Genomic DNA, 15,000 nt, shown 5'->3' on the forward strand with positions numbered 1-15,000 from the left:
TCTGTCAGCTGTTAAATTTAACTACACAATTAGATAATACCAGTTTAGCTCAAACAATTACCAAGCAATGCTTCATGTTGTTCAGTCTGTGGTGTAAAAAGGTGCATTAGTTATTGAAGAAAAAACACTTCAGCAAAACATGATCAGATCAAAGTGTCCCAATCATTTTTGCTCCCCAATTTGTATAAATCTAGTCGCTGTATGAAGAATATTTGTGTATAATATGTCACAGTTTACTTTATTTTGCTCTCCTCACTTACATAAATGAGCTATAGTGTCCTGCACACACTAGTAAAAAAATATTAAAAATTATATCTGGTGTCTGAATCATTTTTGGTTTGACTGTATGCAGGACTTCACTTAAACTCCGCCCCTTTTTTAGAATCCACTGCAAGATCACATCTCTGTTTTTGAGAGCCACGCCCACATCTCAACATCCAATCAACAGCCGATGCATAGAACTAAGCCCCGCCCAACACTCGGATGTACATCACGATACAGAAGGAAAGATCAGTCGCTACTTCTATTACGTCACAACTTTAAACTAGTGTTTTACAATTGATGACGGACTTGGAATGTAATAACAAAATTTAAACTTTTTGCCAAAATTATTCCTTTAACATGAAACATTTTAAATCTTCTAGAATGCTTAAAATAAAATCAGAATATAGATTATATTTACATGCTTTTCAGCTGACATTATTAATCCCTCCTATTTTCCAGTCACAATCCAATTAATTCCTCATGAATAAGATGTTAAGCCTCATCCTACATGTATTATTGTTGGAAATCCTGTTTCACTCTGTTTTTTCTATTGTAAGTCACTTGGGATAAAAAAGCATCTTCTAAATGCATAAATGAAACTACGTCACATTACGACAGTCGAACAGTTTGTGAAGTTTCCGTAATGTGCATCTGATTATTGCAGCTTGTCAGATTGACAAGAACAAATGCAAATCAATAAACGTGTGAATGCCAGCGCTGTATTATTTGCTCTCATTTAGACGAGTTTCCGTTTGCAGTTTTAAACCAGAAACACAGAATAAACGAAGCTGATTATAATGAGGAATTAGCAAGTAAATGTTCCCTCTCACACAGACATGAAAGTAAATTATGCAGACTTCTGCGGATCTCCCTGAGGGAAAACCTCATTCTGGACTAAAGGCAAGATTTGCCAAAGTTTTATAAGCAACACCGAGTGTTAGATTAGACAGCTACTAGTGCAGAAACGGGTTGATTTATTGTACCAGCAGCTTGTAAAACAGCACTTAACATGATAATCATGTCTGGCTGCTGGTAACACACACACACACACACACACACATACACACACACACACACACTTTCAAATGAGGAGGTCCCTAAAGGGAGGTTTTTGGAGATTTTGTCAGGTTTTGGTCACTTCTGGGTACAGATTTGTCCCCAAAAAATATTTAAGTAGATACACACACACACACACACACACACTACATGTCACTTTCTGATGTACGATTTGGCCTATATGTGCATCTGTAAATCTCACGGGAGTTTCGCAGTTGTCACGGTAACAGTGTAAGCGGCTCGTCTCCAGCTGGGCTGACCTGTGAGAGATATCTGGCCACGCCCCCTTCCACACAGGCCACGCCCCCTGCCCTACATTGTCCAACTGTTTTTCTTCCCCCAAATTGATTCTCTTCCAATTCTTAAAAAAGTGACCTAGTTTGAAGCGTTTTGTTTGCCCATAACAAATTCGGTCATCATTTACTCGTCCTAATGTTGTGCCTTTAAAATACCATGTTTTTTGGACATGCACCATAGTATATCCATTTTCTGGACATGTATCATTGAACTACCATGTGTTTTGAACATTAACTATGGTCCTACCATGTTTTTATCGACATTTCCCATGTTAAATATCATGTTTTAGGGGCATGTATCATTGAATTACCATGCTTTGTGAACATTTCCAATGTTAATAACATGTTTTTGAAAATTCACCATAGTATTTCAAATCAAATCAAATCAAATCCTTTTATTGTCACACAACCATATACACAAGTGCAACAGTGGGTGAAATTCTTAGGTGCAGTTCCGAGCAACATAGCAGTATGACACGATGTGACGAAAACAATTACAGCAAACATCAGATTTACATAGATTACACATCTAATGTGCGCACAATTACTCACAGTACCATATACACTAACAGAACAATAAATAATATACAATGTACAATATACAACAGTTTACAATATACAACAATATGCAATATACAACAATTTACAATATACAACAGTATACAAAAATACAAAAAGAGGTAATTATACATAGAATAGATACTCGTAAGGTGCAAATATATATATATATATATATATATATTATGTAAATGCAGTAGGTTATGTTGTGCTGTGTTGACAGTTAGAATGTTTATGGTTATTGATCATGAGGGATCAAGAGTTTAGAAATCTAATTGCTTGTGGGAAGAAGCTGTCATGGAGTCGGCTGGTGTGTGTCCTGATGCTGCGGTACCGCCGGCCTGAGGGTAGCAGTGAGAGCAGCCCATGGCTCGGGTGGCTAGAGTCTCTGATGATCCTCCGAGCTTTCTTCACACACCGCCTGGCATATATATCCTGGAGGGAGGGAAGCTCACCTCCGATGATACGGCTGGCAGTGCGCACCACCCTTCGCAAGGCTTTGCGGTTACGGCTGGTAGTATTGCCAAACCAGGCAGTGATGCAGCCAGTCAGGATGCTCTCGACGGTGCTGGTGTAGAACTGTGTGAGGATGTGGCGGTTCATTCCAAACTTCCTCAGCCGTCTCAGGAAGAAGAGGCGCTGATGAGCCTTCTTCACGACGGCCTCAGTGTGGACGGACCATGTGAGTTCCTCTGTGATGTGGACACCGAGGAACTTGAAGCTGCTGACTCTCTCCACCGGTGCTCCATTGATGGTGATGGGGCTGTGTTCTCTGTCGTTCTTCCTGAAGTCGACCACTAGCTCCTTGGTTTTGCTGATGTTGAGGGAGAGGTTGTTCCTCTGACACCAGTGCGTCAGAGTGAGCACCTCCTCTCTGTAGGCCGTTTCATCGTTGTCGGTGATCAGACCTACGACCGTAGTATCATCAGCAAACTTGATGATGGAATTAGAGCTGTGAGTTGCCACGCAGTCATATGTGTACAAGGAGTACAAGAGTGGGCTGAGAACACAGCCCTGTGGGGCTCCAGTGTTGAGGGTCAGTGATGAGGAGATGTTGCTGCCTATTCTAACCACCTGGCGTCTGTTTGACAGGAAGTCCAGGATCCAGCTGCACAGCAAGCTGTTTAAGCCCAGAGCCCGGAGTTTCACATCAAGCAAGGAGGGCACTATGGTATTGAATGCTGAGCTGTAGTCTACAAACAGCATTCTCACATATGTGTTCCTCTTTTCCAGGTGGGAGAGAGCAGTGTGTATTGTAGATGCAATAGCATCATCAGTGGAGCGGTTATTGCGGTATGCAAACTGCAGTGGGTCCAGTGAGGAAGGTAGAACAGAGCAGATGTAATCTCTGACTAGTCTCTCAAAGCATTTACTGATGATGGGGGTCAGAGCAACAGGGCGCCAGTCATTTAAGCAGGTGATGTTGGTTTGCTTCGGTACAGGTACGATGATGGACGTTTTGAAGCATGTGGGGACTACAGACAAGGAGAGGGACCAATTGAAAATGTCCGTAAAAACACCAGCTAGTTGGTTCGCGCACTTTCTGATGACGTGGCCCGGAATACCGTCTGGACCCGCGGCTTTACGGATGTTCACCCGACGGAAAGATCGGGTTACATCCGCTACAGAGACGGAGAGTGTACTAACCTCTGTAGCTTCAGCCGCGAGAACTCTCTCCGCGAGGGGGATGTTAGTTCCCTCAAATCGAGCATAAAAAGTGTTCAGCTCATCTGGGAGAGAGGCAGTGTTGTTCACTGTGGAGTTTATGTTTCCTTTATAGTCCGTAATGCTATTAATTCCCTTCCACATGCTTCTAGAGTCGGTGGTGTTGAACTGTCCTTCAATCTTGTCCCTGAATTGGCGTTTTGCTGCTCTGATAGTTTTTCGGAGGGCATAACTTGCTTGTTTTTGCTCCTCCGCACTCCCGGAGTTAAAAGCGGGAGTTATTTCGATGGTTTTTGGAAATGTACCATTGAATGACCATGTTTTTTGAACCTTTACTATGGTAATACCAAGTTTTTGTGGACATGCACCATAGCATTACAGTGGTTTTGGGGAAATAAACCATTGTATTACCAGGTTTTGCAAGGCATGTACCATTGAATTACCATGTTTCTTTGAACATTTACTATGGTAATACCAGGATTTTGGGACATTTATCATGTTTTTGGACATACACCATATTATTAGAATGGTTTTTGGATATGTACCATTGAAATACCAACAAGTATCATAGTATTACCATGTATTTTGGCCATGTATCATGGCATATGAATAATCTATTAATTCAGAACCATGTTACATATTGATCATGTTTCCTTCAACCCAAAATAAAACGTAAATGTCGTGGAGCAAAAAGTCCGGTGATGCTCCAAAATAAAATAAAAACAGTGAACTATTCATGAGTCATTCTAACATATTAATATTCCTCACATTTACATAGTGTAATAATTGTATATGAAAAGCCGCTACGTCCTTGATGCTCAGTTTTGATTTATCGTAACAATTATCAGAGAGCGCGTCTGATTTATTAGGTTTCATCTGAAACCCATGCTATTGATTAAAATGAAATGTAATGTTCTTCTTCTGGTAAAATAAAACAGATTAGCTCCATCCAGTCCTCAAGGTCAAAGGTCATTCTGGATCCATGAGCCAATGACCTTGCAATCCCAGCCTGGAGATGAGATATTGTCAGCGCTCTGATATTGATTATGTGGTGAGGTGTCAGCATCCTCACAGCTTCAGGACCTCTCCGCCACAAACACAACATTTATCTAGAGACCCAACAGGATTTTCAATTACCCCGGACCCGTTACAGCCCAGTTACTGCCCACAAGTGCCAGACGGAAACACACACACAAATAAACACCGACAAAATCCACTGAGATTATTTACAAGTGATTTTCTGTGAATGTGCAAGACTTCTGGTTCATTATCTGCTATAAGTTAATAACTAGAAGAATATATTCACTATAGTCTCTTTCCAGGTTTGTTTTCACAGGTAATGACCGAAATCACTTTAAAATAGTATCACACAATACTGAAGTTAGTGAACATTTTTGATTAAGGCAACATACGTTACATAATACAGATATATAATACGACAGTGATATTTAACCCGTCTGTTATACTGTGGAAAGAGTCACGTTTTTGGGGTTACTCACGAACCTTGCTGATGCTTTTACACTTTTAAATGTCCTTTTAATGTTCGATGGTTAAAGGGTGAGTAGAAATGTGTCATGTCATTGTGACACTTTTAAAAAAACGTATTATTGCGTCCATAGAGCGAGCCTTTCAATGATTGTTTAAAGTTTTATGGAAGCTACACCCATAATTCGAACAGTATAGGAATAATGTGGATAAGTTAATGCATTGATAAATTGGGATGGATTCTTGCTGCAGTGCATTGTGGGATTTCCAGCAAAGTGTCTGATGTTATTGCACTGGTTTCTGTGCCTCTCAGTCGGGCTGCGGCTCCTAATTAGCCGTGAGTAATGCGATCTGCACTCTTAATTAAATAACACTGCTTAATTAGCACATGATGTATGCCTGTAACCGAGCCTGGAGCGTGATGAGTTACAGCGGCTGAGCGCTGACTCCGCCCCCTCTCAAGGCCCCGCCCACTCGCACAGGATGAGGTCATCATCATCATACGTGTATTGGGATCTAGATGCTGAGAGCAGCTGCGCTAATGATGCAATAAAGGTGGAAATGATTTCATAAAGGACATTATGATTTTTGAGAATTTGCTATGAAATGGTTTGGACTTCCAGACTCTCAACAGCCTTTAAATGACATGAAGAGAGAAAGTGAGTGTTTATGATGTTCATTTCAGTTACAAGCACATTGAGCGGCCGCTGGTGTTTGTGTGCATTTATGTGTGAGGGTGTGCTTGTGTCTGTGAGTGTGTGTTTGTATGTGTGTGTGTGTGTGGCAGCGTGTCTGTGTTTGTGTGTGCGTCAGTGTGTGTTTGTGTAATTGTGTTTGTGCGTTTGAGTTTGTGTCTGTGCGTGTGTGCATGAGTGTGTGTCTCTGAGTGTGTGACTGTGTGTGTGTGTGTGAGAGTAAGTGAGTGTGTGCGTGTGCAAGTGTGTGTACTTGTACAACTACATTTGTGAGACCGTTTTCAGTTTTAGACCAGTGGATTGAGGACGAAGAGAGTAAAGCGAGGACATTCTGGCCGGTCCTCACTTTAGGGCCTTTAAAGGCATGTTTGAGGGTCAAGACTTGTTTTAGGGATCAGGCTATAATGAGGTCAAGGGTCAGTTTAGGGTTAGGGTTCGGGTTAGGCAGTAAGTTGAGATGGGTAGGGTTCGGGTAAGGAGCTAGAGATTATATTGTGTCAATGAATGTCCCCACAAAGGATGTGTGTGTGTGTGTGTGTGTGTGTTGGAAGGGGGAGGAAGCAGCAGAACTGGTTGTTAAGAGTGTCATGTGGGGGGTTGAGCGGGTTTTATTGTGTGTGTGTGTGTTATTGTGTGTGTGTGTGTGTGTGTGTTATTGTGTGTGTGTGTGTGTGTGTGTGGGGTCACAGAGAATAAAAGAATATCAATGAGAAGGATGAGAGGCAACAGATGCTGGGAGAGACAGACAACATTCTGATTTAATTTCGATTTTCCATTTGATTTTGGATGAAAATGACATAATTTCCTCATACAAACATAAATACAAGACAAACATATTCTACTGTATGTGTGCGTCTAACAACAGATGAATTGATCATGTAACCAGCTCTAGAGTAACACAATAGTCACTCAGTATTCTACACTGTCAATAAACAATCACAATTTGACTAACTGAAGATCACAATATCTGCAGTAACCGTGCAGAAACTGAGCTTCCCGTTGTAAACACACTCCAGATACTCTGAGGTTAATCTGACGTTTATTCTGAGAGTGAATCAGAGTCACAGTCAGAATATAATGACCCGTGTGTGAATAAGAGAGTTTGAGTCGCACAGGTCGCCTCTCCTCACTGCTGTAAACTATCATTACTCATGACAGAGCCCAAAACACCAGACACCTGCAGTCAGAGAGAGAGAGCGAGCGAGCGACACAGAGAGACAGGAGGAGAGAGAGAGCTGCTCGTCTGATTGTACAACAGCGCCACCTATCTGTGGGAGACCGCATCACCAAACACATTTCACGTTTCATTTTCAGCTCATTTATTAGACTTCCAGAAGGTCAAATTAGTTAATGGAGAATATACATGTTTAAATAAATAGATGTCCAGCAGGTCAAGTTAATTATTGGACATGTAATTGTTTAATAATATTGTTTTAAATATCATAAATAAAATATAAAATTTTAAATTATAAAAAATACATTTAAATATAATTTTTAAAAAATAAATAGGTTTATATACTTGAAAGTGAATTTTTACTAACATCTGGCGCTACATGCATAAATATAAAATTATAAAAAATGTTTTCATAAAAATGTAAATAAATGTAAATAAATGACAAAAAATAAATAGTTTGATTGATTTACCAATTTTTACTTGTGTGAGTGTGTGTGTGTATGTATTTATTTATATATATATATGTATACACACATACATATATAGGTCAAGTTAGATACAAATATTGTTTTAATTAACAAATAACAATATAAAATAAATTAATTAATAAATTAATATATATATATATACACACACACACACACATACACGTTTATAAATTTGCCAAAGCCAACATTTACTTCGGTTTGGTGCTATATTTATATATTTCATTTTTATTTCATTGAGATTTTCAACAGGTGAAGTTAATTACTGGAGAAAAATACAAATAGTTTATTATTTAGATTTTTTCTAAATCACATACATGGACTGTTTCCCAGCCAATCAAAGTGAAAGGAAATAATGTATGTCTGTGTGACTGTATATACATATATATATATACATACATATACAAATATACACATATTGGAATCAGTTTTAGAGTCTGAGCACTACTTAACATACACAACACTCTCCCACACACACACACACACACACACACACACACACATACACATACACACACACACACACACACACACACACACACACACACACACACACACACACACACACACACACTCAAGTTGTATTCTAGTGACGATTCTGTCTGAGAACTGAGAAGACAGCTGTAGGTTTCTCGTTCAGATATTTTGAGTCTGTTCTGTGAAAGCTGACAGATTTAGCATTCTGCTCATAAACACTCAGATTATGCAGCTTCGGATGAAATCTTTTATGATCTGGTTAGAAGATATTGCTAATAGTTGCTCTGAGACTTTTTAAAGTCACTGTAACCTCAGCAATAGTTAAACCAGTGAATGAAAGGTCTGAGAATAATGCCCATCTGCTTTCTTCATATCTTTATTCATCAAAGTTTTTGACGATTGAATAATAAGGTTTCTGGCACTCGTGAGTGTATCGGATGCTGTCAAACTAGAGTCTGATCAGTCAAACTAGTGTGTGTTCGTTCTGATGCTGCTTTTATCCCCAGAAACAATCGGCAGGATTGCCACGTGTTTAACCTTGAGAAGATGTATGGTGGAACGATCAATCAACATTCAATCTCACAGAAAAATGGTGCAGTCGTTCTCCAAACAGTCGTCTGTAATGTGAAAGCATCGGCTGTGTGCAGAGCTGAACATTAGATGGCGAATCAAACCGTAAGTGAGGCATCCATCTTGTCGTGTGAAATTGAAGTGGTGGCGTGTTCTCAAACGGCCCACGCTTGACTGTACGCACACGTGCTTTTCTTCAGTTCCTGCTGATGATGTAAAGCAGACTGAAGACGCTGGTTCCCCGGGTCAGTGCTTAAAAGTGCTTAAAGCTTAATGGACTCATGCACGGCTGATCAATTCAATTCCTCAAAGAGGATGAGGAAAAGGGCCGAGAATAGAGAAACATACTTATTCAGATTCGCGGTGCAACGACAGAGATGTTTTAATTTTGACTCCGTAAGTACTTTCTGTTGCGTTTCTGCACGCAACAACAATCATACAGAACGATCAGTCTAGTCTGATTCAGTAAAGATTCTTTTAGCTGGTTCTCTTTAATGAGTTTTTCAAAAACACTCACAAAATCAGTCAACTCTATGGTTATTATGTTGCCAGTTCGAACTGTATATATATATATATATATATATATATATATATATATACATATATATATATTCAAGTAAGTATTCAATCTCTCTCTCTCTCTCTCTCTCTCTATATATATATATATATATATATATACAAACATACATATAAATAAGACAAATATGTTTAAAAAAAACATATTAATAAACAAATAGATTTATATACTTGGCAAAGTAAATTTTTACTCACATTTGTTTTTTTTTTGTTTTTTTTAAAATTGTAGTAAAACCTTCAAAAACACTAACAAATCAGTCTTGAACTCCGGTTACTGTGTAGCCTAATTTAAAAACAAATAAATTTCACGAACAGGTTTATTTAATTGAATCGCTCAAAAAGAATCACGAATAGAAAGATTCAAACACTTCAGTTTAAATCAATTAGCTGTTCTGGATGGTTCGCTATATTATTTAGGCATGTGTGCACGCACGCACACACACACACACACACACACACACACACACACACACACACACACACACACTGTACATCAGTAAAATAAGTCACATATATTGGAAAAAAAAAACATAGCAAAATACAATAAATAAATTAAAAACAATTAATTTATATACTTGTCAAAGCCACAAATATTTTTGTTATATATTATTTTGGTGCTTTTTTATTTATATAGTACAGTAAATCTTACAAAAACACTCAAATAATGCTTGAACTCCGTTATTACGTAGCCTGAACAAACAAATCTGCCAGTTCGTTCAATGGATTCACTCAAAACGAATCGTGAATCAGACTCAAACACACTCAGAGATTTGAACCACTCAGTATTTTGTTCGAATCAGCCAGCGGTTCTGGACTCATTTAGTGATTCACAAGTCATTACTATACTGACACTACTAATGGTTATGACCAATTATTGTGTGCTTTCTGAAAAAGCATAAAAGAATCATAAATGGTAATAAAGAGCTAGAAATCGTTAAATTCTTGATGAATGCCAAGAGGAAATGAAGGTTTTAAAAATTCTCTTCTAATTAAATAAATCTGGACGATATCTCTTACCCCATCTGTCCGCTCATGAGCAGGAGGAGGTTATAGATGTGAGAGAAGATGAAGAGCGAGAGAATCGTGCTGAAAAACATGGTCATCCAAGAGCCGTGATCCTCACGAAACATCTTCAGACGCAGGACACGACCTGAGACACAACACAGAAGTTTATTTTAAATAAATTATTCAGACACCAGCCGGTGTTTTTTACTAGTGTGTGCAGGACACTATAGTTCATTTATGTAAGTGAGGAGAGCAAAATAAAGTAAACTGTGACATATTATACACAAAAACTCTTCATACAGCGACTACTAATAAACAATTGGGAGCAAAAATGATTGGGACACTTTGAGCTGATCATGTTTTGCTGAAGTGTTTTTCTTTAATAACTAATGCACCTTTTTACACCACAGACTGAACAACATGAAGCATTGCTTGGTAATTGTTTGAGCTAAACTGGTATTATCTAATTGTGTAGTTAAATTTAACAGCTGACAGATATTCAACATAATTCATGTGTGAGAGTCTAACAGAAGGACGGACAAAACCAGTGAAATATCAACTGAGTTCTTCTCATATTTTATTGCCATTTTATAAACTATAGTGAATAAACAGTGATAAATGTTGAAGGTGTCTGAATATATTCTGGTTTGACTGTAAATTGATCACTATAAAGCGACATGAATGATGCACACGTTTCCATGCTTGACATAAACATATCGTACATGAAGTGCATATGATGCAATTTTGTTAGATGTTTCTCATAAGCAGATTCCAGCTTTATTTCACTAAACAAAAATGTGTTTAATGGTTTTCATTTTAGTTAATGATAAGCTTGCAGTTTCTGTTCATAACGGCACGACCTTCACTGATCCAGACGCGATAATTACACCTGGAAAGCTCCATACAACTAATCATCTCTTCAACCTGTAATTTCTGCTGATTAAACCGTCTGTCCCGGTGTTGGGCGCCAAGTCCTGCCTAACAGAGCGAATAAACCCGATAGATAAAGCTTCTGTAATTTCTTCAACAGCGACTGATTCTCAGAACACGAGGTTTGGCTTTATGAAGAGGCCGACATCATTACAGTCACGCTATTCATGACCTGCGAGGAAATTTCCATTATTTTCCTTCACCTGAAGGATCAAATGACAGTGCGGAACATCTTTCTTTGTCTCCGGCGCGCTCGGGCTCTCTCTGAAAGCGTGAGATTGACTCGGATGTCTGTGGATCTGCTCTGAATGTTTAATCGTGCCCTTCAGCGAGACTCTGTGGCGGAGGTGATTTCGTCTGTTTAAAGCGATTAAAGAAGACGGAAGTTAAAGACGCTGTCAGTAGCGCTTACACGCAGAGTCTGATCATTCCACACGTGTCGAGCATTTAAACTAGACTTTACAGCTTCAGTTATCAAACCTAATGAGCTGCCTTGCTGCCTACACCCTATATAGGGGGCGCCCTCACTGACATTAACTACAGGGATGGATGGATGGATGATGGATGGATACAGTGATGGATGGATGGATGGATGGATGATGGATGGATACAGTGATGGATGGATGGATGGATACAGTGATGGATGATGGATGGATGGATACAGTGATGGATGGATGGATGGATGATGGATGGATACAGTGATGGATGGATGGATGATGGATGGATGGATACAGTGATGGATGATGGATGGATGGATACAGTGATGGATGATGGATGGATGGATACAGTGATGGATGGATGGATGGATACAGTGATGGATGGATGGATGGATGGATACAGTGATGGATGGATGGATGGATGGATACAGTGATGGATGGATGGATGATGGATACAGTAATGGATGAATGGATACAGGGATGGAGGGATGGATGGATACAGGGATGGATGGATGATGGATAGACAAAGTGATGGATGGATGGACACAGTGATGGATGGACACAGTGATGGAGGGATGGATGGATACAGGGATGGATGGATGATGGATACAGGGATGAATGGAGGGATGATGGATGGACAAAGTGATGGATAGATGGAGGGATGATGAATGAATACGGTGATGGAGGGATGGATGTATGGAGGGATGATATGATGGATGGATACAGTGATGGAGGGATGATGGATGATACAGTGATGGAGGGATGATGGATGGACAAAATGATGGATGGATGGATGGATGATGGATGGACAAAGTGATGGATGATGGATGGATGGACAAAATGATGGATGGATGAATGGATGGAGGGATGATGGATGGAAAAAGTGACGGATGATGGATATAGTGATGGATACAGGGATGGATGGATGGACAAAGTGATGGAGGGATGATGGATGGATACAGTGATGGAGGGATGGATGGATGGATACAGGGATGGATGGATGATGGATGGATACAGGGATGAATGGAGGGATGATGGATGGACAAAGTGATGGATGGATGGAGGGATGATGAATGGATACGGTGATGGAGGGATGGATGGATACAGGGATGGATGGATGGATGGATGGAGGGATGATGGATGGATACAGTGATGGAGGAATGGATGGACACAGTGATGGATGGATGGAGGGATGATGGATGATACAGTGATGGAGGGATGATGGATGGACAAAATGATGGATGATGGATGGATGTACAAAATGATGGATGGATGGAGGGATGATGGATGATACAGTGATGGAGGGATGATGGATGGACAAAATGATGGATGGATGGACAAAGTGATGGATGGATGGAGGGATGATGAATGGATACGGTGATGGAGGGATGGATGGATACAGGGATGGATGGATGGATGGATGGAGGGATGATGGATGGATACAGTGATGGAGGGATGGATGGACACTGTGATGGATGGATGGATGGAGGGATGATGGATGATACAGTGATGGAGGGATGATGGATGGACAAAATGATGGATGGATGGATGGATGATGGATGGACAAAGTGATGGATGATGGATGGATGGACAAAATGATGGATGGATGAATGGATGGAGGGATGATGGATGGAAAAAGTGATGGATGATGGATACAGTGATGGATACAGGGATGGATGGATGGACAAAGTGATGGAGGGATGATGGATGGACAAAATTATGGATGGATGGATGGATGGATACAGGGATGGATGAATGGAGGGATGATGGATGGATACAGTGATGGATGGATGGAGGGATGATGGATGATACAGTGATGGAGGGATGATGGATGGACAAAATGATGGATGGATGGATGGATGCATGGAAGGACAAAGTGATGGATGATGGATACAGTGATGGATACAGTGATGGATGGATGGACACAGTGATGGATGGATGGAGGGATGATGAATGATACAGTGATGGAGGGATGATGGATGGACAAAATGATGGATGGATGGATGGTCAAAGTGATGGATGATGGATGGATGGATGATGGATGGACAAAGAGATGGATGATGGATGGATAGAGGGATGATGGATGGAAAGTTAGAATACGATTATCCATAAGCATGTTACGAATAACATAACTCGATGCCCTAATAAACATACAAACACACACATAACAAATGTTCAGTAATAAAATAAGTATATTTGCAATTAATGTTTCACTACACCATGATCTAAGATGTTTTATTTCACTGAACTCAACTGACTCTTCTTTGTGAAAGCAATGAAATTTTAACAGAAATTTATAAATTCCTTTTTGCTTTTCTAGAAGTTTTGAGTTGTGAAAGTTACAGTACGATTCATAATACAATAAACTGGATGAGATCAAGGACATTATGATTCAGCAGCTCGTAAACATTGATAACTCGTGATCTCCACATGTGTGTTCCTGTGATGACGCTTGTGTTTCTGAGGCTTCAGTCGCTCAGAGATCCAGGAAAGATTCAGTTATCAGGGAACATCAAGAACTCTTCTCAAAGTGAATTATTTATTCCGCTAAGCTTTCTTAAAGTTTCATCACGTCTCGGCCAGACAGAAAAACCTCATTTGGAGTCGATAAAAAAAATCAAAACTGCTAAATCAAAACATCCACGTCTGAAATTCTCTTTCTATTTCTCTCTCTCTCTCACACACACATCAAGAGAGAGCTTTAGCACTTCACAGTGTGTGTTTCCAGCAGAAGTGTGTTTGTTTAGCAGCTGATGGTTATTTGTTTCCAGAAACTGACTCTCTCCTGTCAGCGATTCATCTCTCCATTAGACCCGCACTCGGGGCCACAGACCGGCTCAAACCAACAAACAAACACACACACACACACTGAATCAGCAGTGATGTATCACACAGATGATCCTGTTCATTAGACCTGAAAGTTTCCATCTGTCCCTCGAACCGTCAGACTCACTTCAGATGCGAGAACGAGCCGTAATGATTCCTTCATTCCTCTAATGACCAGTGGATGTTTCCTGAAACTACTGTTGCCATAGTGAGACAGTCGTTTACACTCACCCAGTCTGTGTGACACTGGTGTTACTGGTGTTACTGGTGTCGTTCTCTACAGATCAGCTGCAGCACAGCAACACAATAAAGGCTAGTTCAGATTTTAAAGAGGACCTACTATGCTTTTTTTGTTTGTGTGTGTGTGTTTGTGAGCGTGTCAAGACAAGTCACATTTATTAATATATCGCTTTTTACAATACAGGCGGTTTCAAAGCAGCTTTACAGAGATAACAGGAAAATAATGCAACAAAGTTTGTTTCTAGAAGATTATAGCGTCAC

At 39.9% G+C, this 15,000-nt stretch overlaps 1 protein-coding gene across 1 annotated transcript in view; it reads right to left on the reverse strand.

The window, feature by feature from the left end:
• The window catches only part of tmem117 (transmembrane protein 117), a 58,435-nt gene that overhangs the window by 27,736 nt on the left and 15,699 nt on the right, over positions 1–15,000 (reverse strand). The window contains exon 3 of the mRNA XM_077230960.1: positions 10,319–10,451. Within this exon, the coding sequence (XP_077087075.1) occupies positions 10,319–10,451 (133 nt within the window). The remainder of the gene's footprint in view (positions 1–10,318; positions 10,452–15,000) is intronic.

Source organism: Siphateles boraxobius, unplaced genomic scaffold, assembly GCF_051911475.1.
Source record: "Siphateles boraxobius isolate OS27281-9 unplaced genomic scaffold, OSU_SipBor_1 158, whole genome shotgun sequence".
Classification (NCBI taxonomy): Eukaryota; Metazoa; Chordata; class Actinopteri; order Cypriniformes; family Leuciscidae; genus Siphateles; species Siphateles boraxobius.